Below are 27,506 nucleotides of genomic sequence, written 5' to 3' on the forward strand. Positions count from 1 at the left end.
CTTGACGTCTTCAAGAGTAACATACAGACACTGAGTGTACAATACTTTCACTCCTGGTTGAGAATACTCTTGCTTGTTCACATGGATGTAACTCTGCCACGCCCAGCTAAACCATGTTGGACACCTATCAGAAAAGTTTTGGCAGGAAAAACAACACATGATCACAGTCTGATATCTGTTCAACTCCTTTTTACCTTAAAGTTATAGAACACAAAGTGCCTGGAAAACTAGTGTTGGCACACACACACACACACACACACACACACACACACACACACACATACGCACATTCATTCCTGTCTGGTTTTGTGTTACTCTGCATAGTTAGCTGACCTATAGGGGGTTCCTGCTTGCATAAATGAATCTAGGACTTGAGCCAGCGTTTGCTTCTCGTGTGATGCATGTTTAACATGCAGAACAGGAAGCCATAACGGCTGAGCTTAGATTCTCCAGATGTCTTTTCTGGGTGAGTTAGGTAACACTGCTGCTGCCTGGCCTACTTCTGACACCTGCACGGTCACATTCACATGTAGGCCTTAAAGTCAATCAGCCAAGACGTACGATGCATGTGAGACCGTGCCAAGTATCCATGGCGATGGCTGGTAGTTGTTGACCTTCTCATGTTCGGGTTATATAACCAGCCAACTTGGCAGGATGTAGACGAGAGAAGGGGTTGTATCTGTGTCCCCTAAGGGCGCTTAAGTCCTAAAGAAAGTTGTGGAGATTCTTCAGAAAGGCAACATTTGTGCTCTGAACAGATACACTGTTTGTGTCAACATGGCGTGTCACCCTGTCTAATCATGAAATTCAGACGTTTCATTCACCTCCAGGGGGAAAAGTCCATAAAATAGTCTATGAAGTCTGCCATAGCATGCAGACTACAAACACGTATGAAAAAATACACTTACACGAGCTCAATGAATTCAAACAGTATTATTAGCAATAAGTCAAGTAATAAAATATACTTAGACCTCCAAACTTCATGACATTTCATCCAAGCCTGACATCACCAAGTGCAAAGTAACATTTTGTCACCTTCCTAAAATAATGCCCTAAGTAATTTTTTTCGTTTCTAGAAGGACCCTTAAACTATCATCGCTACGCAGGAAGTTGTAAAGCGAAGCTGATTCAGTTTGAATTAAAATGTAACCCAAACGTCAAGTACTATTTAAATCAACTATTGCTAATTTCCATCATGTTGAATTGTCTCCAATGAACATATTATTTCTCATTTGGCTCTTAATTTTGAGTCTTAATTTCTGATAACACAACTAATGTTGCTAGGCTAGCCAGCAAACTAGCTTTCGTGTTTTGTGTACAGTACTTAAAAGTCAGCAGTCGTGAAATAAATTATATTAATCAGTCGCTTCTCTACAACAAGGTTTAAAAAATATTGTTCAAAATTTACATTAAGGATACAATGTTAAAGTGTATTCGTAAAAGGTAAGTCAGCTATTGCGTTGAAACATTTTTGATGAAGAGGGAAGTATTGGAAAAAATAAAATAAAATAAAATAAAAAATTAAAACACTAAGGTGTCTTTTCCCTTTTATTATTGTGCGCATTACTATTGCTCCATTAATTCATCAAAACAGGATCTGTCCAGTTTAAGACAATGCAGAAAATCCAACCAAAACGTAAGTAAAACATTCAGGCTTTATTATTGCTACATGTGTTTATTCCATTACCATATTCACTCTCTGAACATGTTGGGACAAGGAGACAGGATTTCAATATAAAGTCAGTCTGTACACATCAATCCAGACACAAATTTGTCAATAGATCAGATATATCTCACTTATGATTTTACATTGGACATTTCTATAATTAACAATTATGTATTCCCTTTCATGTACTGCACATATTAGCAATAATGATTTTTTTTTTCATTTTCTATAAATAACATTGAAAAACACTAAATTTAGGGGACAACTAGCTTGTACTCAGGATAATTTATAATTAGTAAAATGTCATTCTATAGATTTCCCATTAAAACTGTCACACAAAACCCTGAAATTAGGCATGGGCACGTGGCCGATATCCACGTATACCAGGTATAACATAAAAAGTTATGGTTTGAGAAATTTTCCATCATACAGAATTTTCTCCAGCTGGTTGGGGGATAAGAACAGTGTAGGAACGCCCCTCTCCTACCTGTTGTTGCGCACTGCTGGTCAGCTGGCTGAATGAAGACTGCTAGATTTTTTTTTTACTCTCTCAAGTAAGAGAAAATTGGATATTTGGAAATATTCCGTTTATTAAAAACATGGATGGTCACAGTGTGAAAACTAAAAGAGAATCGCCTAATAAAGGCATGTACATTTTTGGTTAATTAAAAAAAAGTAACATTATACAATGATGATTTCACTCAGCGCTGTTAGAATGTTATACCAGCCCATGCCTAAATGCTTCATTTCCAGTACATGTAGTTGTACAGCAACCTAATTTCTCTAATGTCCAGCACTACATTGCTTTGGCCCTTTAGAAAATATTACAATGTGGATGAATTGACAAGTTACTTCACATACACCGACACACCAGACAAACACACCAATAAGCGAAGAAAATTTTAAATACAAAGAACTACGTTGACATAGAAACATGTAAAAAAAAAAAAAAGAAAAGAAAAGAAAGAAGAAATCAAACCTTTGTATACAAAATAAAAGATTTTTTTAAAGGTAAAGCCAAACAATCTCGTACATTTTTCAAAGATTTGCTTTTGCACGTAAAAACAATCATATCACAGACAAGAGCAAGGCCTCGAGATTTGTTATTTTTCTCTCAAAAGTATGTTTCCTCTTGTTTCATTTTGTTAAATCTGCTGCAGAAAAATGTTTTAACCTGCTCGTGGGGAAAACTCGGATAAAGCGACTTGGAAGTAAGTCTGGTTCGTAAATGGATCCTTTGTGTGAGAACAAAAGGCACTGGCCTTTCCTCGCTGCAAAATTCCTTCACCAGAGACTATTTTAATATGCTAAATGTCCAATAAAACTCTTATTTTGTTTTAAATATGTTTCCCTAAAATGTGGTTTTGTAAAAAAAAAAAAAAAAAAAAAAAAGAAAAAACATGTCTAGTGCAGCTCCTTTTTAAAGCTTCACACTGATAACCACGGTATTGACGAGAGATTGGATCAGAGGAAAGTGAGCAGCCCAGTATCTCTTTCAAAGTACAATGTAAACAATGTCACTTCATGCATAAATAACAACCAAATAAATAACAGCTAACAAACAAAAAAAAACAGTCCAACAAAAGATTGGGAGCCTTAAAGCAGACCATATATGACGGTTCAGTCTGATGTTATTTAGATGGATGAAAAAGAGACAACTGGACAAAGGATGGAAGTTCAGAAGCTGAAGGAAGCCCGTTTCTGCTACTTGGAAGAAAAAGAAAACAATAGTAAGGCATAATTTTGAGATGAAAAGTCATAAATATGAGTTTCAAAGTCCTTGTACTTATGAAAGTCAAAGTCATAAAGCACATTCTTATCATTTCCAAACCTTCAAAGTCAATATTGTGGTTTTGAAACTCATAATTCCGTCAAAACCCAAACCAGTTTTTACCTATTTCATGGGGTTCTACAGTAAGTAGTTTTAAAAGGTAAGTTTATCTTGTTATAATAGCAATACTATTTGAGATATCAAAAATAATTTTTGAATGCATTTACACACAAAAAAAATTGTCGAGTTGTTTTTCTTTAGTTTTATATCCATTTGAACAGATTAGCGACCGCTTTATTTCAAATTCAAACGTATCTGAAAAGGAAGAATTGCTTTTGGTGTCACTTTAAAGCAGATTGACCATTTGGGGGATGTTACCTGCTGAGCTCCAAATAAACTACAGACTGCTGCAGGAACAGTAAGAAACTCAGTGGAACGTAGACAGATGTAAATGACACAGAGGCTTTTCACAGGATTCAGAGAGAAAATCAGAGTGAGCGATGTTACGCTAAGCTGCAACTTTGTGGCAAAACATGATTGCGATACACTTCAGTTTATTCACCAAACATAGCTCTGCGAGTCCTCCGCCATTCGTCGTTTTCCTGCCGAGTGAAAGTAGCACGAGGAAGATATTCGATCGAGAAACTCCTTGTTTTATAAAGTTTGCTGTCGAAGTGCAACAGTGGCTGTTATTTGTGCGAAGAAACGGAAGAACTGGTCGTCAGCTGCTCTCGGGCGAGGGTGTTGTGCGCTTGTGCGTAGCTTGTTGACGGCGTTTGTCAGGTCACCGGGGCCTGCTCTGCGACATGAAGAGCAGGACCTTGCGGATGCCGCTGAGGCGATCTTTCAGGGAGGTGAGGGCGAGGAACGGCAGCTGGGCCCGGCCCTCTAACGGGAGAACAGCCAGTAGCCACCAGCACCAGGAGGGGCCGTTGGGGCTGGCCTGCAGAGACAACAGAGACAGAGCAACAGCGGGTGAGACAATCAGTTTAATTTTCACATTAAATTGGTTGTTCTATTTATTAGTCTAACAAAAATCGAGCAATCGGATAAAAATTCTTTTGACACACTCGGCACATTTTTCATTTAACTACTTAGGCCTATTTTATAAGACATTAAAATAAGAAAAACATTTCATTGCCTATAATGCATTAACATAGCATTTCTTTAGTGAGCACTTGATCTTTTGTAGCAAAGGATGCATCTGTGGCTAAAAGAACGCACTTTTAGCATCAACATATGAAAAGCTCAGCCATTTCTAATAATTGGATATGAAAATATGCTTAATAGGAGTTTAAAAAATAAAATAAAATAAAAATGAACCAAGTCAAGCTAAAACTAGGATATTTGAGAAGTTCTGGGTAAAACATATTTAAAGACAAAGAAGGATTTTTTAATCATAAATGCTAAATACATATATTTTTATTGAACTTAGTATTTTACATCAGGCACCTTGTTGGGCAGCTAAGAGGGTCTTTAGGATTATAAGCCTTTCGCAGCAGTTACTTTTCTGTTTCATTGATACCTGTCTGTGTTTGTGATAAAGGTGAGTTAAAACGACTCGTTAACGATCGTTAATTATCACTTCAATACGCAAATGAGGCTTTTCAGCGCTAATTTTAGCTAATGTTTCTCCATAACTTGTTTATTTAATGTTTTTAATTTCTGCTCTAATATGAGCAAGGGTTGCCTTTGTAACAGTGTTTGTTTGATGCTAACAGGCTAGCCTTTTAACAATTATTTTTTTCAGTTGAAGCTATGTTTAAGTTATCATTAGCTTATAAATGTAGTGCACCTTCTACTTCACATTGTTTATTTCAGCTAACAGAATCAAATAGAACAAAAGAAAAGGTCAGAAAACAGGCAGTACATATTAATGCTAGGCCTTAAAACGGACTTTTGAGATTGACTAAATATTGTGGAGAGCATTAAAGTCAAGCTTGCTGTCCTCCTGTGTCTAGCCTGGCTCTCTAATCATGAGGTGTTGATGAGGTGTTCCAGCAAATCCTCACAATGCAACATGCAATCCTACCTCCATGAAATACCTGTCTTCACTAGGATGCTGTGTTCATCCCCAAAAAGTGTGTTTGTACCTGGAGTTCAAGGTCTTTCTTAGGCATTGGTCCAAAGTGTCCTTCGATGCGTTGCTTCTGCTCAGCTTTCAGAGAATTGACCCAGACAAAAGCCTGGTCGTACACTGCATCATGTAGCGACTGCAGCTCACGCTCTGCTATGCCCTCCACCTGCAAATACATGGAAAGACACAACTTAGATCTTTAACCTCCTTTTTTGGTATACTTAAAGCTCGTTCCCTCTCAGTTCTGATCCCACCTTCACATCCTCCAGATACTCTACATCTGCCGTGTTGTATCCGTCCCTCTCGCGGTGCTGCATGATTTTAAACCTCCGTCTGCCGATTGTGTCCACCACTGATCGGCCGTCCGAGAAGAACTTGACATCACGGATCTCCAGCAGACACCCGTAGCCAACGAATCTGTGGGGCAAATGAGAAGATGCGTTGTGTTTTAGGCGTCTACTTTAATTTCAAGAAGCGCCAAGATGACATACTGCGTCCGCCACTAACCCTTTGAGGTCGTCTCCCAGACACATGCCGAAGCAGTTGGTTCCCGTCTCCATGCACCTGCGAATCATCAGTCGGTAGCAGGGCTCGAAGATGTGGAGGGGACACGGCACGGTGGGGAAGGCCATGGTGCACACGAATATAGGCACGCTTTTATTGAGACTAAACCAAAACAAGAAGATGAGACAATGAGTTCAGTTAAAAAGTCAAGAAGAAAGCGGAAAGAAGAAGAGTAGAGGGTGTTCAGTGACATACTTGGAGAGCTCAGCCATCTCCTCCTCATGCATTTTCTGTCTCTCAATGAACTCAGAGGGAAGATACTTCGATATCAGGTTCTCTATTAATACTGTCTTACAATACAGCCTCTGGACCAAGTACTGGGTGGAAACACAGAAGGAGAATTGATGAATCAGAGGAAGCAGAGGCCGACATTGGGAGAAACATCATATATGTGACCCAGCACATACCTCAGACAACTCTTCTTTGCACAGTGGACACTTGGGGTTGTGGTCCAGGCATCTCTCCAGGCACTGAAGACAGAAAGTGTGCCCGCATGGCGTTGTTACCGGCTCGTAGAACAGCCTGGACAAGAGACACACCCAAAAACCAAGAGCACGATAATGAACTTATTTTCCAGATTGTTTTCTTGTGATAGGATGGGATAGTGCAAGATGCATTTGACAGGCTGACCTCATACAGAGGGAACACTCCAGATCCGTTGGGTCCAAGAGGTCACTGGACACGGCACCTAAAGAATCCAGGCCCTGAGTTTGTTCTACAAAGAGATTCCATCAGACGGTGAACAACATGACCTCCCCTAGGAGAAACAGCACAGTTGTACTAGAGCGTTAAGCTCACCACACTTGGATTTCTTCTGGTGGCCGATTTCTTCCTGTGGTTCCCCCTCTTCTTCCACATCCCTTCGTTTCCGTTTAAGGAGATTTGAGTCTGTTTTTCTGAGACTCCTGTCGGACCTCCCAGCTGTTGATTGAGGAAGCTCTGTGAACAGCGACCCAGGACTGACGGTCTAAAAATGGAAAGAGCAGTAGAAGAAGAGTTCAATAAGGAAGTGGTAGAAAGAAAAGATGTCAGATTGATTTCGAAGGAGGAGCACCTTTACCTGGATGGGTTCAGTGATGCTGCTTTTGATGTGTGCTCTAGAAGACAGGAAGTTGGTGCAGCCGGAGATGTGTTCAGGAACCTGATCGGTGACTGGAGCCAGGAAGTCACTTAGAAGCTGCGAGGTGACGGAGAACAGCGTTCAAGTGACCATTTTGTTGTAAATTCCTACAGATTCATACTGATGAAGATAAATTCTAAAAATTGAAGTAAGGCTGCAACTCTATTTTAGAAACCGATTATTGATAATTCTGGCAATCGATTAATCAGATTTTTTTTCTAAATGGCACATTCTGCAGATGTTTTTTTTTTTATGTAGCCACTTCCATATTTTACATACAGCATTAGAAATATGTTAAACGATGTAAATAAATAATTCCATTCCTTCTTTTCTCTTAAATGCAAAATGTGAATATGTTTGATGCGGTTTTGGCTTTATTGCTTCTTTGCATATGTTTTTTGTTTCAGAAAATTAAACATTTTTTTTGAGTCAATATACTCTAAACAATTATTAGAGAACAAAATTAGTTGACATTTATTTCAGTATTCGATTAATTGAATTAATCATGTTTAATCCAATTAATCATTTCATCCCCACAGTAAAGCCATGTTGAAGTGATCAAAGATATGCTTACCCTGTGAGCTTCAGCCTTAGCCAGTCTACAGTCCGGCTCTAAGGACAGACAGATCAGGTACTCCTTCAGAGCATCATCAGTCCTGCCCAATGACACCAAGGCTTGGGCCTTACGAACATGACCCTGTCGCCACAGAGACAGTCCTTTACTTTCCATTCCAACCGTGATGAAATTCTGCTAAATGAGAAGGATGTGGGTCTTACCTTGGACCAGAAGGGCATCAGTCTGCAGGACGTCTCTGCGTCCCTCAGAGCCCAGTCATGGTGCTTCAGACTGGAGTGGATCTGAGAGCGGTTGCTGAACAGGATGTGGTCTGTGGGTGCTGTGAGATAAACACAAAGAGGAATTAAAGATGAGGATGTTTTTTTATTGCTCTGTTAGTTGAATAACTATTTATAAGGCAATAAAATGCCATGTTTGAGGGAAAAGTATGTTTTCCCTCAAAATGTACTTTTGGGGGTCAGAAATATTTGGAAACGGACAAAAATGTTCAAGGATGTTTCATAGTAGATACACTACCCCTGGAAAACTATTCAGAAAACTTAAACTGATATTTTATCTCGCTTGTTCAATTAAAGAAAGCAGTCCATGCAGATGAGACCAAAATGTAGCTGTTTACCTGCAAGTTAACGGCTAAGAATGGCAGAAAACTGGTGATCAAAGTTGATCAAACTAGATATTAGGGTTACAACTAACAATTATTTTATTAATTGGATAATAAACTGCCACATTTTGCAAATAACAGTTATAGCTTAATTATTGCTCTGAGTGTGTTGTTCTTTCAGCAACTGGCCCTTTCTTTGAGTCTGTATACGGCAATTAACAATTAATTGATTACTAAATTAGTTTATGATTATTTCAATAATCGATTAATCATAATTAATCATTTCACCACTTCTAGATACAGAACAAACCTTGCAGAAAACCTGTTAGTTGCAGCAAAAAGAAAAAACTGGGCGGCAATCAATGCAGCGGCCCAGTCAAAGTCCAAGCATTTGACCTGGAAGTTGCAGTTTTTCCAGCTCACTCTGACTGAGCAAACTAGAACAGGCAAACATTCACTAAGCTGGTAGAGGACGGTCGTACAAACTATTTACTCAGGAGAGGCAAACACAAAAGCACACCACACTTTTCAGATTTTATTTGTAAAAACAACCATGAATTGTTTTCTTTTTAATAGTATTTTCAGCTCTTCTAACTTCTAACACACCAAAGGATTTCTGCTCTTCACATGAGGCTAATTGCTCAGTATACAAACTGTTGTTACACTTAAAGCTAAATTTAAGCATACATGCTTAATGGAGCATATACGCTCCATAGTTATGTGACAGAAGAGTATCCTACAAAAAATGGACCAGCTTCCACATTACAAAATGTGTTATGAAAAAGGACTGCTGCCTTACAAAACCATGCACCACTATCAAGGTCTCCCATGTTGCAGGTTTCATAACTATAAGAACTTATGTAAATGTCGCAGCCGGGCCCTTCAAGAATCAAAGCGAAGCGCTCTCTGGCTCGCATATTAATTCACTCACACCAGTAAGATTTAGGAGTGGAAGTGCTGAAAAGGCCCGTAGGCGAAGGGGATTATTTATACATGCAGCTCTGTCCAAGTAGGACATACGACGTATTGATTAGCCGCAAAGCGACTTGGGAGACATGTGCTAATGAGAAGTAAGAGGCCAACTTTAGAAGTTTTTTCTTTTTGTGATAATTGCATGGCAAACTGTGAGTCACACTATGGGGAAGAAAATCTGAAAAACAGGTAGGATGTGGGGCTGCAGCTAACATTTATTTTACTAATCGCTTATTCTATCAATTATTCTAATGATTAATTGAGTTATTAGATTTTTTTAAATGTCATGTTTCATTTAGTCAGGCTTACTTTATAAAATATGTAAAAATGTGCAAGTAAACAATAGTTTTCTTGCACATTTTTTCATCTAAAATCCAAACTGTGTTTGATTTTTGTTTGACTTAATTACTGCTCTGACTGGTGTTATTTTCAGCGCGTTAGATGTTTTTGAGTCTATGTACACTGGTAAATGATTAATCGATTACTCCATTAGTTGACAATTATTTAAATAATCGATTGATCATGACTAATCCAGCTGTTTCCGCTCTAGTAGGATACGGACAAATTGGCTATAATGGAATCTGTTGTTTTACCCTTTGTTAATGTCAGACATGCCAATTCCTTTTGAAATGCTGATGGATTTATGCTGACATATGATTAATGGTCTCAACGACGCTCATGTTTTTCCACCTTAATGTCTCTCCTACTGAGCATCTAGCACCATTATGTCCTGGTATCCCACTGACATCTAAACTGCATATGTTCTTCACAAATCATTAAAAGTACTTCAACCCACATGGAAAACTTTCCGTTTGCAATCTTATTTAATATTTCCTGGGAAACAACTGTGGTTTAGGCTTGGATTATCCTCTCCCGAAGAAGATGCTTGATCATATGAACAACAGGCTGGAAAACGTGGTTTTTAACATTTATTGAGGTTAAATCTGCGTCTGTCCGAGCAGGGAGGTTTACGCTTTAGTGCTAGGAACCCAGAAGTCAAAGAATGAACGTCTTAAAACTGAGCTGTTGTGCTGTGACTTCAGAGGAATCCCTATTGGTTATACATGTTAGTAGGTAGAGATATACTTCTTTTTCTTTCTTTCTTTTACTATTTTATTCTCCAATGATGTTCGTAAATCAACAAACTTCAATTATTTCATTGGGATTTGAAGTGAGAGACCAACATTAAGACTAATTAGAACCATATACTATCTTCTTTTCTGGTATTGGCTGGTGAAACATAGTTGTGGCAGCAACCTGCTATGGGGACGGAGGAAGAGGTTATCCTAAAAATAAATAATTATTTTTATTTAATCAGATTTGGATTTGTCTTCTTATAAAAAATGTTTAACTATGGTGTAATCAGGTGGCTGAGCAATAGAGCAAGTGCTTATCTTTTTCTCTGCCCTTCTTTTTGTCAAAGTTTATTAGTGGAGCAGTGAACCCCCATTACCGTTGAGTTTCACACAACGTCGTAGTAAATGGAGAAAAACTCCCAAAATAAAATAACAAGACAAGACCAAGTCTTAAACAATGTGGTCTCAACACAACAAAACTATGTATCCTTCGTCTCCAACTCCACAAATATCTTCTATTTTTGCAGTGGTCTTATCAGTGAAAATCCTGATAAGACACACTAAGGCTGTAAAAGGCCAAAATGTGCCAAGCCTTGAGGAGAACTAGTCCATGTACATGCCAGCGTATCTACTAAAGGAAATACCAGAATGATGCATGCAATTAGACTCACATTACTGAGCCAGATATCAGCTTACACAAGCATGCCGCTGGTAGCTAAATGAGGTCAGGGCATGTTTCCCAGTCACAGCGGACCTTTGCTTACAATAAAAACATACCTGTTGATCCTGAAAGTGTGTAACTAGGTTATAGTTCATCTATAGCGTCATACATTTAAAAAACACTAAAAGAAAACAAAGCACAAAAAATATATCTGGGTTGTTTTCTTTATTTATCTGAATTAAAGTTGGAGCGCAACAGAATGAACTGAACATTTATATATAAAGTTTCCACTTGTTTCATGTCCGACCTGGCACTTCTGTACTAACGTGACCCGCAATGGTACCCTTGACCTATATTTACTGTCTCATTATTTCACGTTACACAATGAGTGGGGCGGGCTACGTGCTTACGTAATGTTTGGTCCACTAGCCCAGCCTACATAACCGTGTTATCCAACACATGGCGGCTGCCCTCAGAACATTCAGGGTGCGCCGCTGTCTGTCACTCACTCCGTGACACACTTTCTGTACCAATGACAGTGTCGTGTCGTTCGCTGGTTTTATAACACCACCACGCAACGTTACAAACTAGTAAAAAACACAAGTTAAAGAGGTCAAAGTTTGTCAGGACAGACATACTAGTAGTAATTACCTGTCAGTATGGCTTGGTTGTACTTCTCCAGAGCTGCTTCCATCTTCCTCTCGGCGTACAGCCCGTTCCCCTCCCGCCTCAGCCGGCCGGCCTGCTGGAAGCTGGGGAACCACTTGGCCAGCAAGCTGCTGAGCACCACGTTCACCCTGTAAGTCTGGAGGTCAGCCAGCCTGGAGCTGTCCCTGCACTCCTTACATACCACCGGCCGCTCCTTCTCTTTCCTCTCCCTCTCCAGACACTTCTTACAGAAGCAGTGTCCGCACGGCAGAGTCACCGGCTCGAACAGAAAGCTCAGACAGATCCCACAGGATAAGTCCTCAAACCCGCTACCTGACCCACAGCCCGTCCTCCAGCGGCTGCCATGACTCCCACCCCGGTCCTGTCTCCGGATACTGTCCGACAGGTACCCAACGAGGTTGGACAGGTGAGCGGGTTTGAGTTTGTCTATCTCGGATGCTTGTCGGTACACCTCGAAAGCTTCCGCCACTTTGCCCCCGAAGGCGAGCGCGTCAGCCCGCTTCACCATCAGCTCCAGCCGGCTCCCAGGGTCCCCGGCACACGCCAGCTGGCACTCGTAAATATCCGCCGCCAGCTCGAAGTTGTTCGCTTGGAAAGCTTCCGCTGCCAGATGCAGCATGCTCTCGCACTCAGTCCCCATACGAAGCGCGTCTCCTGGAAGTCTCCAGCTTCTTCATCTATTGAGTGGAGCCTGAGAGCTCGGTGCTGAGGATGCCATTCAGCCTCCGGTTCCACTGAAGTACAGACTGCTCTGAAATGTTAGCGGTCAAGTCCAGGAAACGCATCTAAAATTCTCAGTGGGGTGAGGAAAGAGAGGGAGAAAAAAAAAAACTGTTATGTAAAACAACTGGGTCACGTGACGCCGAGCAGCTGTTCTGATTGGACGAGTCGAGAAAAAAACAGTTACAAAACAAACCCGCATGTAATAGTTTTTCTCTGGGGCAGGAGAGCAGGTCCTCTCGGAGCCTGTCTGACCTGCATTCTGGATATCAGTGAGCAGAGACGGGCTGCAGGTGTGTATGTGTGTGCATGTGTGCGTTGGGTGGGGGACTAAATATTATAAATTCTCCCTTGTATGATATGTAATGCACATTGGATAACACTGTGTCCACATTTTGTCATGTAACAAACACAAACATTAATGTGTCTTAATGGATTTTTTTGTGACAAACAATGTAGAGCAAAGAAGGAAATGGATCTAGCAGGAACATCTGAAAAGTGTGGCAAACTTCCAAGTCAATACCTTGAATGGTTTCTCTACAAGCTTTGCACATGATGAGATTAAGAATTTGCATTTTCTTGTTTTCAGAGTAACAAGACTAATTGGAGACAGTATGTGAAATGTAATTTTCAAGACTTCCCACAGATGTTTGGTTAGCTTTGTCTGGACTTTGACTGAGCCATTCACACATAAGCATATTGCATGGCTAAAGTCTTCCATTGTAAATTTGACTTGTTCAGAGCAGTGGTGTCCAAACTGGAAAATTTAAACTGCTCACAAAGTTTATTAAATTAAAAATTCAAAAATTTGTTTATCGTGATTCTTCTTTTTCTTTTATTTAGTTTTACCTGCTCAAAAATAACATTTTTATGAAATCTATAAATCCTTATACATTTCTGCTAGAAAAGGCCTTGGACTGTTGCTTTATTAAAAGGCAAAACAAACAAATTCCAAATTTTTCATCAACTGTTTTCTATTTTGTTGGCCAAATTTTTGTTATTCTTGACGTATGGTCGGGGAGGCTGAACATCATTTCAGGGGCCACAAATGGCACCCTGGGCCACACTTTGGACAGCCCTGGTTTAGAGCCATTGCTCGAAGCTGAACATCTTATCCCGTCTGTAGCTCCGACTGCTTCCCTGACCCCTTCTGAAGAAAAATACCCCCAAAGCCTGAAGCTGCCACTATATTTCACCATGATGATATAATATTCGGAATAATATTCTGTGTAATTTTGACCATCTAGAGGTGTTGGTCACCATTTGGGATGTCCGATACGGCGACATGATACGGGAATAAAAGCTGAAGCAAATACCGAGTTATCAAAATGAGACAGAGGCCAAGAAGCGTAGGTGGTTTTATAACTGGAACGGCTCACTGGTGCTCTGAAGTGCAGCCAGTCTTTGTTGCATAAAAACTGTTTGCATAATTACAAAAAACCCCTCACTCTATGTGACATCTTACTTAACAAGCACAGTTCTGAATCTAGCTCAGTGAAAGTTTCCAAGGGGCTTCTTGCTGTTGCACATCCAGCCTATTGCCCCTGTACCTCTGTTGTCCTTCGATTTGCTCCACGTTTGAATGCAAATCCTGAAATTCTGTAATGGCTTCATAACATCAGAGTTGAGCCGAAGGGAATTTCCTCCGAATGGGGAAGACACTATCCTACACTGTATTAGTAGCTTCTCCTTTAACCAGTCGGTGGTGCTTACTGCAGTCCCCAAATAAAGCCTGTTTGCTGAAAGCAGTTCAGGTGTGTGTGTGTGTGTGTGAGTGTGGATTACATGCAGCAATCGGTCCACCAGAGCCCGTCTCAGTAACTGCTGGTAATATAGGTCGGCCGGTCTGGCTCGTGAACTCAATCCCACGCATAGACAGGAACGCCGACTGACATACCGACAGACTGACACACATGGAGAAACAGACAGACTGGCATATATGCAAAAGAGGACACTTACAGAATCTTATGCAACACACACACACACACACACACACACACACACATACGGTCAGGCATGTACTTTTCACCCTCAGACCTAAAAGTTGATCACTGTGAGGTTTTTGTATGTAGGGCAAACTGTCACAGACTGTCTGAACTTTGCAGACTGGGTTGGAACAAGCGGTTACTGTCAAAGTCAGACCATTACACAAGGTCTAACAGATGGATGCTCATGCTAAGGATTTTAAGGCTTCTTTCTATATGTGTCAAGTGTTAGGTTGGGGATTTGTTCAGGACTGTGCATTACAACACATCCTGCAAATACAGAGGAATACCTCGAGATTTTAGTTAACTTCCATTGGACGTTTTTACATTTTGAACTCCAGTATGTTTTGTAAAATTTTACTCCTCTGATAAAGTAGGGAATAATGGTGAAGTGGAAGTTGGAGGACATGTTTTAAGCTTTTTATTTTTTATAAATAACATCTAAGAAGTGTGATGAACATCTAAGAAGTGTGATGTGGACTTCTGAGTAAAAAATGCCTCTTTGCACATCTAGCAACTGAAAACTCTTTTTGAAAAAATAGCTAAAGTTCAGTTAGACGGTGTGGAAAATGTCTGTGAACTGAGCCAGACTTTAGAAAGGATTTAAAGGGGCAGTAACACAGGGCTCCAATCAATTTTCTATATGAATGATGTTATTGCCTCACCAAAAACATACATGGTGTGTTGCTTTGATTCTAACCATTCAGCAGTGCAAAACACCTGGTGAGACCTAGCTCCGCCTTAAAATAAAGTTAAAGGGAATAAAACAATATATGTTTTTAAAAAAGAAATAATACATGCAAGTGAAAGATTATTTTTTTGTTTCTGTATGATTTAAATCTGATATATTAACACAAAAAAATCAGTTTATTGTTACAAGCACGTTCAGTCTCAGGTAATTTACATATTGTGGTATTTTAATCAACAACAAGGTGAGTTTCTTGACTTGGTTTTGGCACAACACAAGAGCTGTCTCTAAGCACCAACAGTGTTCACGTATATTTGTGGTTAATGTTTAGAAAAAAACAAAACCAAAACATACAGTATCATTTCAAATATTGGTTGTTCTTTCAAAATAATGAAAAAAAAAAAAAAGCTGTGGTGTGTTGGATGCCAACACAATCAGAGGAGAAAGCTTTTTTTTTTTGTTTTACTTCCTTCACCATGTTCAGACTTCCAGGTTCTTGTTTAAAGAGTCTCTGAGGACATTGGTGGATTTCTTATCAGTCCTGGATCTTCAGGATGCTCCTTTTTTCCAAGTCGTTCATTTCTTTAAGAATCAAAGCGACGTTGTAACGCAGCTCCTGGAATTTTGACACGGGCACCTGCATATAAAACGAAAAAAAAAAAAATTACGAAGTGTCAGTGTAATCGGATGTTGTTGCTGTAATCTAATAGATCACTAGATCATATTAGTGATCTAGTTTGTGAACAGCGGCGGCAGAAAGGTCGATGCAGCTTCTGTTCTGTGATGAGGAAGCCAAAAAACAGGAGTGAGGCGCCCTCTGCTGGTTAAAATCAAAGCAAACTCTATCAAACAAATTAATTTTATATCTTACCCCTCATATACAGCATTACGACAGAAATTATTTTGAGTGACTAGCATTTCTTTTGCTACTGGGATTTTTTTGGAGAGATAAAAAAAAAGTCACATCAATGACAGAGATGCAACATTTGATTTTTAAAATTTTTTTATTTTAGTATTTTCTGTAAAAACCATAACAGGTAGAATAGATTAGGAGAGAAAAACTATTGTTTTGGAGAGTACATGTGCTACACTGAGCAAATGTTTCTTCAGTTATTAGCCTGTGATCCCATTATGTAACAACAGACACAGGCTAACTTTAGTTTGTTGGCCCACAGCCAGATTTCTTTAACTTTCAGGCTAAATTGAGTGGAGTGCAGAACCAACAATGGACATACAGACAACAGATGATAACTTTGTGCTTTCTGAACAGCTGAATGCAACCTGGAGTTGACTGGATTTTTGCCACATTTCAGAAAATGTAAGCTGAAAAACAACAAACTTTAATCAAGACTTAATTTAAGACTGAAAAACTTCATTTGTTTTGAACAGTTTGCAACTTTCAGGTCAAAATGTAACCTCTCATCCATCTAATGTCTTGTCAGCAAATATTAGTTGCATTTTAATGAAAAATAAAAGAATAGTGTTTTTAGGCAAATCATATGGCACTTAAAAACTTAGCAAAATTAACTGAAGATGTTTTTTTTGTTGTTGTTTTTTTCGGACAAATTGACCTGTAGAAGTGGACTGAAAAACTATTTGTATCTTTTGAACCTCCCCAAATTTTGTTTAACTTGATGCAAAAGTTTGCACTTTGTTTTGTTGATCCCATAAGAGCACCCTTTGCAAAAATTTTGACAGTAAAAGAGAGAAAGTCTGTCCGTCAGGTGACCTGCTCTGTGCTTTCGAGCCACACCGCTAAAGCTACGCTGAACACAGCCGAAACACGTGTGGTTGAATTTTAAAACATTCAAAGTGAGGCTGTAAGTCTGCAACCTTGGCCGTCACCATTTTGCAGACTAGCAAAAAGGCTAGGAGGATTAGGAAATGGCGGAATTTGCTGACAAAATAAGCAATTTAAAAGAACACTGAAGGTAGAAAGAGCCAAAGGGTTCGACTGTGGGTGCATTTATAATATAGTTTCAGTGTGATGTTGAAATAGAAAAAGTATGAATTGTTTCAGTACCTCGAAGCGCTGGAAGCTCCCATCTGACAGCTTCAGCTGCATCAGAACGGACGGCTGCAGGGCTCTGGCCAACGAGCTGGACACACACACACACACAGTTAAGTGATTCCATGCAGCTTTTAGCTCGTTTGTTGCATTTCTGCTAAATATTTGTCAACCTTAAATGTTTATACCTTGAGATTTCACCCACAGATGATGAAAGCTAGCTACAGAGTCGTTGTCATTACCTTGTAGAAATGGAAACGTCCACTCTCCATTTGAATTCCTCCAGCATGGGAAGGTGAGGGTCATTCTGAGAGGAGGCCGCTTCCAGAGCAGCACGTCTGCAAACGCACACGGAAAAATGCGGCTAAATTCTGACATAAAGACAAAGGGACCCAGAACTCGATGGTTTTCGGCTTATTCCTATTAAAAGGGTACAGCGTGAGATCCGATGTGCAAACTTCTGAATCAAAACCCGGCGAAACCCACGTACCGATTTCCAAAAACCACACTGGAGAAATCTGTGATGAAGTCTTCTGGTATCCTAAGGACAAAAAGAGTCTGTAAAAATCAGATACCAGTGATGCCTGGAGACGAGACGACGGTCCTTACCTAAGCTCTCGCAGATCTTCCTTAAAGGCCTGACCATAAAAAAAACAAAAACAAATAGAAAAGGTTCAGTTCATACAAAAATAGAAATATTCACCAAGTAAAATGTACATGCTAAGCTAGGGATGGTAATTAAATGCAGAAACATTGAGCTTTTTCATATTTTATCACATTAAAACCACTAAGTTTAATGTATCTTTCGTTTAATTGTACACGACAGACCAACACAAAGTGGTGTATAATTGCAAAAGTGGAAGGAATTGTTGTGAAAAGTTGAAGCATATTTACTCTGATGCCCTTTAATAAAAGCCAGGGAAACTACTGGGCTAAAGAAGGCAAATACTAAACAAGAACACACCGGATAGTTGAGGGATGGAACATGTGTTCAAACGCTGCAGTGAGCATTCAGGACACTTTAGTGGGGAATATTTCTCAGTCAAGACAAAATAATTAATGAACGATTTTAGATGAGCAAAGCTGACAGAGACATAACACCAAAAAAAAAAAAACAGCCTTTTGGTGAAATATATGCTACTTTCGTGCTGCGCTGTCACTTCAAATTCCAGTAAAAACATTTTACGGTTGTGATGAGACAGAATGGGGGAAAGGTTGAAATAGTATGAATAGTTTTGCAAGGCACTCTCCATACATTATACAGTATAATATATAGAGGACTGGCATGTTCCTCTGTTGCTCAGTCACTGTTGTGTTGGTAATCTGCAGCCAAAAAAAGATAACAAATGAGCTCAGACAATTACACTTAGAATAGTGTCACTGGTGATCATATTGGCAACATTTTTATAATGTTAAAGCCAAGTACTATTTTTACTAAAAAAAATAATTACCCATAATTGGCTTGAATATTATTTATCGAATAATCAATTGTATGCATTCATTCTTAATCAAACGATGTGATTCGGCAGCAGTATGTAACCCTGTGTCGCATGTTTTCTGTGTGACTCGGGTTCTGTCTGTAACACTCGCCTCCTGTTTCAGCAGGGATGCTGGGATGCGGATGGCCTCTGAGAGAACTCTGTGCATCCCCGCGATGATGTGACTGAGCCTCTCTTGCGGGATGACGCTGCTTTCAGCAATTGACTTCATCACCTCCCTGCAGTCTTTGCCCTCCAGAGCACTGACCACAACTGGACACAGAACGACAAAAAGTGATTTATATTTTCTAAGTCAAGGGTGATAAGTTGTGGTGTTTATTTTAGCAACGTGTGAAAACACAGTTTCACAGTAAGACATTAAGGAGCATGTTACAAATCTGAAATTTGTTTAACAAACACAGTAAGAGCTACGTTGTTTTAAACTGCCTTTTACTTATTTACCTTTGAGGAGTTTTCTAAACAACTCTTGATCCACATCCTTCAGGTTTTTCGACATTGACTCTATTTCCGGTGGTATTCTACCTCCCAAGAAGCTAGAGTCTTTTACGTTGCTTGAAGACATGGCTTAATGTGTTCTTGTTGATAAAAAAAAAGCAGAATAAAAAGGAACAGAAGCACAGAGCTTGCTATTTTTTAGGCTACCTAGTGTTTACGTGAAAACTTCCGGCTTTAGGTCACGTGAGGCAGCTTTTGCGTCTTCTCGCTCCCTGCTGAGTCTCGCGAGGACAGCTTAATTCGTCGTGAGAAAAGAAAGGATTAGCAAATGGAGATGGCGTTCATGGTCGCTGTTTGAACGCTGAAAGGTTGGCGTTTTGATGTTTGTCTAAGCTTTTATGTAAACCAGTTTGGTTTGTTTACTGTTTAAAATGATTATTGTTCAGTAACAACGTTTTTTTAACTGTCGTTGTGTTGTTTGGTAAGCGCTACGTTGTTCAGGTGAAACATTAGCTTCCAGCTAACGGTGTTAGCGGGTGTTTTTGTTGTCATAAGGTTAACTCTTTTGTTAATTTATCTTCAATAACGGTTAAAGGAAAGATGTACCTTATTTAGAGAAATTATCTAATGTAATTTAGCATTTTTATTTAGTGGCGTGAAGGACACCGATTTGAATGCTAGTGTAGCTTTACTGAGCAATTTCTTCGCATCTCATCAAAACTAACCAGTTTATAGACATTATTCAGTTCATTCTATTAGCTATGAGCTGTGAATACAAAGTTAGAAGATTTAGTAATACTGTAAAATATGATTCGAAAAGTTTTACTCTACATATTGGACACAATAAAATCATTATTTTTGTTTACTGTGTCTTTTTAGCCAGTGTATTAGATAGTGACAAGGTTTAAAACTAGCTATGTTTTGAATAATAAGTTTAAAGTTATTTCCTTCAGCTCTCCCCACACAATTTTCTTCTTCTTGTCGAGTATTTGCATTGAGATCCAAAGTAAATATGATTAAAAAAGAAATAATACATTTTTCAAAATAAGCAGAGTCAAATGTCAAAGATTAGAAAAGCACTCATCAGGCTTTTTTTCTTACCAGTACCCATTATGACTGATTTTGTAGGGACGATAATAAGCCTCAGGTGCTTTACTAGAGTAAATGTTGTCAAACACAACTGGAGGTAAAATTATTACAAGACTACTCTCATTTTTTATGTGATTTTTAAAACTTTAACCAAATGAAGTGCATGCTGTTTGGTTTATTCACTTCTGTTGACCAAAAATGGCGAGAGTACCTAGTCATGATATGTTTACTAAATGGGAATAAAAACATATTTTTTCTCAGTATTTGACCTTTTATTACCAATCAGGTTTTGATATCTGATTGGTACCACCCCCCCAAAAAAATTACTTAAATCTGTAAAAATTCCTGATCCTCCAATCAACCACTTGGTCTTTTTAAAATGGTTCACTCCCACATGAAAGTCAGAACAGGACCGACGGGTGTCTTCACAGCCAAAACGCGGTTTGTTTGTCTCGTTAACATCAGGTGCAGCGCAGAAAGCCGGCCATGTCTGAATCTCTGTACGAGAAGTTTCTGGCCCCAGAGGAGCCGTTCCCTCTCCTCTCCCAAAGAGCCAACCTCAGCGATGTGGGAACGCTGGACGTCAGCGAGTTCAGCTGTCAGCTCTCATCTTGTCACAGAACAGACCCTCTACACCGTTTCCACAGCAACAGGTGAGGAGAAAGCGTATTTCTGTATGCGGAGACGTCTGGGCCACCTGCCGATCGCAGCACAATGTTAAATCACAGAACGGTCACATGACTACTAAGACAGTTCCAGTAGATGAAAGTCTGTGGTTTACAAACATTCAACTATCCTCTAATCTGGAACAAACTTCCAGAAACCAGCAAAGCTGCTGAAACACTGATTTCCTTTCAATCATGGTTAAAAACCTTTTTGTTTACAGTTGCATTTGATTCATTTCAACTGAAAATCATAAATTATCAGTTTTTTTTCACTCAGTCACCACTTCCTTTTATTTTTACGCTGTTTACTCGTTTGCAGTTTTATTTTCTTTTTAATCATGCAAAAAAACTGATGACTGATAATGAGTTACAACACTTAATTTCATAATAAGGCATTTTTGAATTTTAATTTGAAATGCCTTGCTGCTGAAAAGGTGTTATATAAAACAAAACAGCTCTTCACTATTTAGAGCGCATTAATCCAGAAGCTAAACAAATATTTTGTGTTTTTTATCTTTGCTCTTTATCTTCTCATCGAATTGGGGTTTCTCTAGTTTGCACCAAAGTTTTGTTCTATTTTACCACAGTTTGTTTTTAACCAGAACGTAAACAAACCATAAAGTGATATTCAGCAGTGAACCTCACACAGTGAATTATTTTTCTTGTTGCGTTTTTTTTAATGTAGCTTCAGTCGTTCCAGCTGCATCCATTGGGTCGTCTTCTTTAAATTGATACACAATAGTAACCACTTAACATTTACTGTTAAAAGATGGTATGCAACAATTTTCATTAAGTGGTTTATCACACAAACTTTGGTCAAAAATATTCTTTGATTTGGCTGCTTCTTGTTTTGTTTTTTAAGCAGACTTTGATCAGGTTGACTCCATTATATGTGGAATTATTTCTTATTTTTATAGTTTGTCAATTGGCATGTAAACAAACACCAACATGTAGCAGCGAGGCCTGCTTTCCATCCGTCAATAAACATCTCATTACATAACGTGCATGATGCGTGTCAGTATGATGTCATCTGGCGTTATTGGTTCTTTGGAAGAAAAGCCTTTATGATCAAAACACAGTTGAGGGCAAATTAGAGACATGGTGACTAAGAATGAATTGGTTGTTAAAATTAATAAAAAGGTTTCATGTACTGAGCTCCTGGGAGAAACTCCTGGTTAACAGAGACGAGCCGATGGGAGAACAAATTTAAATTTTCTTCAGATGAGGAATTTAAAGACTGCTTCTTTTAACTTATTTTATTTGCTTTATTAATAGATGTTTGGCCAAGGTATGTCTATGCATGTCTGGAAATAAATTAGATCCGTTTCTGAAAAACGGATCACTATAAAAGGGTTTCATAATGATCCATATCAATAATTATTGATTAAATATCTGAAACGCAGCCAAACTGGTGGTGTTTCTTTTCCTGTTTTATGCAGGTTTCCATCCACGTTGTTCTCTTATTTTTAAGCATTTATGAGTCACTGTGGCGAAACCAGACAATGCTGCTGCACCAGTTACTCAACAGGTTGTTGCTAGGTAACCAAAACTGTGAGTTAGTTGACGCCACCGACCTCAAGGTTTCCCCCAGAAAACTCGCTAAGCCTGGTGGCTGGGCGCTGGGGCGGTCATTCATCCAGCGGTCCGTCTTGTTTTTGAGTTAAAAAATGTTTAAAGTTCACAGGAAATTTGAAAATATCACTTGATAATTCTGTGTTATTGAAAGATTGGAAGATTAATACCTGAACATTAACTATAAAGTCTTAAAAATGCAAACATTTGAAAAAGACTTAAATAAACAAACAATGCTTAGCCTGGTGGGGGCACAAGTAAAGCCTGGTGGCCCGCCAGGCTTATAATACACTGGGGGAAACCCTGAACCTTGCTTAGCTAGCACTGAGAGGTTGAACAGCTAGAGGCGTTCCTCTGCCTACATCTCCCAGAATGCTGTGCGGTTATGGATTGGAGTTCAAGGAAATCCTTGAAAATTCCGTCAGACGTGTTATCGATCCATATTGATCATGATTCTATTCTGATGCATGTTGTTGTTTGTTTTGTTGGACTTCTATAACTAAACTAATCAATAAAGCAATTAGTAAACCAATTTTCAAACTATTTGCGTCTCGTTTAGCATGTTCTCTGCGTTATAAGCTGACGCCTTATCGGAAGCTTGTTCTGTCAGAACCCGTGTCGCATTGTGACCGTCTGCTGGTTGCAGGTGGAACCTCACTTCCTGTGGGACCAGCGTAGCCAGCTCAGAGTGCAGTGAGGAGCTCTTCTCCTCCGTGTCGGTCGGCGATCAGGACGACTGCTACTCCCTGCTGGACGACCAGGAACTGACATCCCTGGATCTGTTTCCGGAGGGCAGCGTCTGCAGCGACGTCTCCTCCTCCATCAGCACCTACTGGGACTGGTCCGACAGCGAATTTGAGTGGCAGGTGGGCTTTCAGGAGGCCTCTCCCTCTCTATCAGGGTAGATATTTATTTTTAGGCTTCCTTTACATTTCTGTGTGGATCTTTTTGCTTTTCTCACCAGTTGCCGGGAAGCGACATCGCCAGCGGCAGTGACGTCCTCTCTGACATAATCCCAAGCGTGCCGAGTTCACCATGTCTGTTCTCCAAGAGGAAACCGAAATCACACACCCACCGCAACCTGGACGAGCTGCCCTGGAGCGCCATGACCAATGATGAGCAGGTAGGAAAAGAAACACAAAACTGTTTCCGTCAGTCGGAACAAAAAGCTAACCGCGCGCTTTCTGGGTCCCTTCCAGGTGGAGTACATAGAGTATTTGAGTCGGAAGGTGAGCACAGAGATGGGCCTGAGGGAGCAGCTGGACATCATCAAGATCATCGACCCGTGCGCTCAGATCTCTCCCACCGACAGCGAGTTCATCATCGAGCTCAATTGCCTCACCGATGAGAAGCTCAAACAGGTGAGCCGCACTCTGAAACACCACAGAGTTCCCAAAAATACAAGTTTTAGGTGATTTAAAGCTTTCAAAGTGCTTGGTTTCTGTATAAAGTCCTTGATATTTTGTAATAAAATTCAATCAAACGTTTGATTCAAAGTGTAGATTTGAAAAATGTTACTTTCAGACAGAATCAGATATTTTCATACAGGTAATAAAAAGACTGTCTGAAGTTCAGTCGGGCTAAACCTTCCTTGTTGTAGGTTTGTTAGAATTACTAAAATTATTTCTATTTATTAAATGCCAGAAAACTTAGCAAGAACGTTTTTAGAGATTTTTTTGTAACTTTTTTTTTTTAAATTGCATTTAAAGCATTTAATTTGAGAAGGAAAGTCAGTTAACCCGATTTGTTTGGATTGTTTCACTGTAATGATTGTTTATTATTCCTAATGGATCTGTGTAACTGAAATTAATGATGACTTATATTTTTTATGTTAAAGTTATTGAAATTGGAGGATTTTTTTTGTCAAATTACCGTTTTGTTCTCAGACCAGTCAGGTTCATGAGGTGAGTGAGAAACATGTCAAAACATAAAAACTACAAAAACAATGTTAATAAAGGATATCATGTAATGGTTAATTTGTATTGTTTTTATCTCCAAAGTTCAGAGGTGGAAAAGTTAGAAAGCTCTTGAAAATAGTAATAATAGGCTTGAGTTTTTATTTTCAATAATAAAGATGATATAAGCAGCTTAATAGACGGTTTAGTCCGTTTCATTCCTGAGTCGTTCCCTCCAGTTCTAACTTAATGTATAGAGGGACATTTTCTTGTTTCTTTTTAGCTTTTCTGTACAAAATGACCTCAAAATGCTGATGGTTTTTCCCCTGTGCCGGTATCAGGTGCGGAGCTACATCAGGGAGCACAGCCCCCGGCTGAGAGCAAGCAGCACCAGGGAGGGCTGGAAGAGGAGCAGCCACAGCAGCGCCAGCACCGGGGGGGTGAGCGGCATCAGCAGCAGCAACGCCAGCATGGTCAGCTCCGCCAGCTCCTCCACGGGCTCCACGGCCTCCAACTCTGTGGCTGGTGAGACCCAGAAACAAACATGGCCGACCTGAACTCTCAAAGCCTCCGTCTGGTTCCTCTTGTTCCGGTTTCTCCTAAACAGATTTAACTGGACGGGTGAAAGCCGTTCCAGTTCGTTTAGAGCTTCTTGCTCTTTTCCCGTAACTGTTTGCGTTGCGTTCCAGGTGGCACCGCCTCAGCCTGCAGCGGGAGCAACATCAGCAGAGCTCACAGCGACGGAAACCTGTCGAGCGCCGCCGAACGCATCCGAGACTCTAAAGTATGAAGTTTTTACTGGTTTTTTAATACTGGTGTTGTGCTCCTCACAAGGTTTCACACTTTGTCATGTAGTACACAAATCTGAAGTAGTGAGGAAGTGTGAAATGGAAGGAAAATATTTCTATTACAAATCAAAATCTGAACGAGTGCTCATGAAATCTGAGTAAAATACATGAGTCTGTGGTTTACAGCAGTGCAAAATGTGACAAGGGGACACACTGAATGTGACCGTTTTACTTCTAAAGTATAATAACTATTGTATAATGTTAGTGCTTGGGCACTACGCCAGTCATTCATCCAGAGTCCTGTCGTGTTTTTGAGTTAAAAAAATTATTAAAGTTGACAGGAAATGTGAAAATATCACTTGTTATCAAATGATTGGAAGATTAATACATGAACACAAACTATAAAGTCTTAAAAAATCCAAACATTTGAAAAATAAATAAATAAGCAATGCTTGGCATGGTGGGGACACAAGTAAAGCCTGGTGGCCCGCCAGGCTTGTAATACACTGGGGGGACCCTGAGTTGCTGATCTTTTTTTCCCATATTTTTTTTACATGTTTCTGTTGATATTTTTGTTGAGCTATCTTTTCTCATGAGCTCCAAAATGTCCCAGTCAAATGAAACATGTAACTACATGTTTAGGTTTAAACCTACAGTTTAAACCTAAATCTGCCAGGAGTATGAATAATTCTGGACTCACGTGTATAGCAACGTGCTGTAGCAATTTGTGATTGTGATTTTTTTTTAAAATCTTTATCTTATTTACCTCCTTGCTCCAGAAGCGATCAAAGCAGCGGAAGCTCCAGCAGAAAGCGCTCCGCAAGCGTCAGCTGAAGGAGCAGCGGCAGGCGCGTAAGGAGCGCCTGAGCGGCCTCTTCCTGAACGAGGAGGTGCTGTCGCTACGGGTGACGGAGGAGGACGACCACGGAGACGACCTGGACATACTGATGTGACACCAGTGAACCAATCAGTGCTCCCTCTAGGCCTGCAAGCTTTCTGCCTAACCCGACGCGTTTCGTCCCAGTTCGTGCGCTTGGCAGTGTTTCGCTTCCAGTGGCCTGCGACTTTAGCTCAACATGCTAGTGCTTCTACTGCAACGCTGTAATAACGCTGCTGACGCTTTGAGAAAATACCGATCTCGGTTTAGCCTGCTTAGCACCACAGGCTAGCTGACACACAGCTAGCAACAAGAGGATTGCTGCTTAGAGAAGCTTTTATCAGCTGATGTTACTAGAACCACGACAGACAGGAGGGCAGATCAGGAATCACTGTTTTTTTTTTTTTTTTTAATTTTTGGGGTTTTTTTCTACAAAATGCTCAATGAAAACATTTCCATAATTTTTCTCTTCTTCAACATATTTGAAGTTGCAGTATGTAACTTTTTAAATGTTTTTTACGTATTTGTCAAAACTGTCGCTGTGTCGTGACAATATGCTGAGACAGATGATGTGTGGGAAAAAATCAAGCTCCACCCACCAGCTGCAAAAGAACAACCAATCAGAGGCTTTAGGAGGTTCTTATTGCTGTCAATCATGCTTGCGTAATCACTTGGTAAATGTGCTAATGGCAGAAACTTTTTTTCCATAAACAATAGACTTCATAACATAAAAGACATACAAACGTAACGGCAACGACCGTTTTACATTTAACATTCTTTTCAGATAATATGTTTTAAATATTCCCCACTGACAAACTTACACTTAGCAAACGTATAAGCAATTGGGTTAACTACTTTTAACATAAGAGTATGCAAGTAAATGAACAGGGGAAAAAAACTAAAAACAGTACAATTAAGAATTAAAAGCAAACAAAAATATAGTGTAATGGGGTTACTATTACAGAAAAATCTATTATCTGCTGTCATTGGTGGCCATGCTAGCTAGCATCAGCATTAGCAAACTGAGCAAACCCAGTAAAACTAAGTTAAAAATAAAAATAAAACTTAGGGTTTATAGCTGAGAAACGACGTACTGTGACAGGAAAACAGTTTATCCACCACCATTAATGGTCATGCTAACTATCATTAGCATTAGCAATCAAAACAAAACAAAAAAAAACTGTAAAAGTGTGAAAATTAAAAATAAAAATAGCATGTGGAGTTTATAGCAGAGAAACAACTTACCTTTACAGGAAAACCATTTATCTGCTGTCATCGATGACCATGCTAACTAATAATAGCATTCATGACAGAATGCAGGGGAGAGCTGTAAGCAGTATGTATACAAGATTGATTGACAGCGCTAAGACCCTCCTCCTGGTCCTGATTGGTTGTTTCTGAGTGGTGTATTTCTGCAGTTAGTGGTGGGGGAAAATGCAGAAAAGTAAAAAAAATTCACAGGTTATGTGTCTCGTACTGTCATGACATACTAACAATTTTATCAAATATGTCAAAACATTTTCATAAAGGC

At 39.6% G+C, this 27,506-nt stretch overlaps 3 protein-coding genes across 3 annotated transcripts; 1 reads left to right on the forward strand and 2 right to left on the reverse strand.

Moving 5' to 3' along the window:
- Positions 1–3,036: 3,036 nt before the first annotated feature.
- On the reverse strand, positions 3,037–12,513 carry LOC103149295 (LON peptidase N-terminal domain and RING finger protein 3). Its single transcript, XM_007568377.2, has 12 exons — positions 11,737–12,513; positions 7,976–8,094; positions 7,773–7,895; positions 7,139–7,255; positions 6,877–7,045; positions 6,709–6,793; positions 6,486–6,600; positions 6,274–6,395; positions 6,022–6,180; positions 5,769–5,931; positions 5,531–5,680; positions 3,037–4,380 (listed from the first exon to the last, which is right to left on the reverse strand). The coding sequence occupies exons 1-12, from the start codon at positions 12,392–12,394 to the stop codon at positions 4,222–4,224; spliced, it is 2,139 nt and encodes a 712-aa protein (XP_007568439.1). The 5' UTR covers positions 12,395–12,513; the 3' UTR covers positions 3,037–4,221.
- A 2,792-nt stretch (positions 12,514–15,305) lies between these two features.
- Positions 15,306–19,317, reverse strand: commd5 (COMM domain containing 5). Its single transcript, XM_007568379.2, has 7 exons — positions 19,096–19,317; positions 18,746–18,906; positions 17,765–17,793; positions 17,646–17,696; positions 17,398–17,493; positions 17,171–17,246; positions 15,306–15,784 (listed from the first exon to the last, which is right to left on the reverse strand). Exons 1-7 carry the CDS (start codon positions 19,214–19,216, stop codon positions 15,683–15,685), a joined length of 636 nt encoding a protein of 211 aa, XP_007568441.1. The 5' UTR covers positions 19,217–19,317; the 3' UTR covers positions 15,306–15,682.
- A 40-nt stretch (positions 19,318–19,357) lies between these two features.
- fam199x (family with sequence similarity 199, X-linked) lies at positions 19,358–27,145 on the forward strand. The gene is made up of 8 exons (XM_007568378.2): positions 19,358–19,457; positions 20,644–20,831; positions 23,062–23,281; positions 23,380–23,538; positions 23,615–23,776; positions 24,652–24,835; positions 25,000–25,094; positions 25,878–27,145. The coding sequence occupies exons 2-8, from the start codon at positions 20,665–20,667 to the stop codon at positions 26,049–26,051; spliced, it is 1,161 nt and encodes a 386-aa protein (XP_007568440.1). The 5' UTR covers positions 19,358–19,457; positions 20,644–20,664; the 3' UTR covers positions 26,052–27,145.
- Positions 27,146–27,506: the final 361 nt, after the last annotated feature.

Source organism: Poecilia formosa, unplaced genomic scaffold (assembly GCF_000485575.1).
Source record: "Poecilia formosa unplaced genomic scaffold, Poecilia_formosa-5.1.2 Scaffold221, whole genome shotgun sequence".
Taxonomy (NCBI): Eukaryota; Metazoa; Chordata; class Actinopteri; order Cyprinodontiformes; family Poeciliidae; genus Poecilia; species Poecilia formosa.

Excerpts from the sequence above, each read along its gene's own strand:
- LOC103149295 (XM_007568377.2), bottom strand. The coding sequence starts at position 12,394 with ATGGGGACTGAGTGCGAGAGCATGCTGCATCTGGCAGCGGAAGCTTTC. Across the intron at positions 6,601-6,708 it reads GAGTGTTCCCTCTGTATGAG|GCTGTTCTACGAGCCGGTAA; the intron begins GTCAGCCTGTCA and ends TCTCTTGTCCAG. Across the intron at positions 5,681-5,768 it reads AGTATCTGGAGGATGTGAAG|GTGGAGGGCATAGCAGAGCG; the intron begins GTGGGATCAGAA and ends ATGTATTTGCAG.
- commd5 (XM_007568379.2), bottom strand. The coding sequence starts at position 19,216 with ATGTCTTCAAGCAACGTAAAAGACTCTAGCTTCTTGGGAGGTAGAATA. Across the intron at positions 18,907-19,095 it reads GTTTAGAAAACTCCTCAAAG|TTGTGGTCAGTGCTCTGGAG; the intron begins GTAAATAAGTAA and ends TTCTGTGTCCAG. Across the intron at positions 17,247-17,397 it reads GACGTTTCCATTTCTACAAG|CTCGTTGGCCAGAGCCCTGC; the intron begins GTAATGACAACG and ends GTGTGTGTCCAG.
- fam199x (XM_007568378.2), top strand. The coding sequence starts at position 20,665 with ATGTCTGAATCTCTGTACGAGAAGTTTCTGGCCCCAGAGGAGCCGTTC. Across the intron at positions 23,539-23,614 it reads CCATGACCAATGATGAGCAG|GTGGAGTACATAGAGTATTT; the intron begins GTAGGAAAAGAA and ends GGTCCCTTCCAG. Across the intron at positions 25,095-25,877 it reads AACGCATCCGAGACTCTAAA|AAGCGATCAAAGCAGCGGAA; the intron begins GTATGAAGTTTT and ends TCCTTGCTCCAG.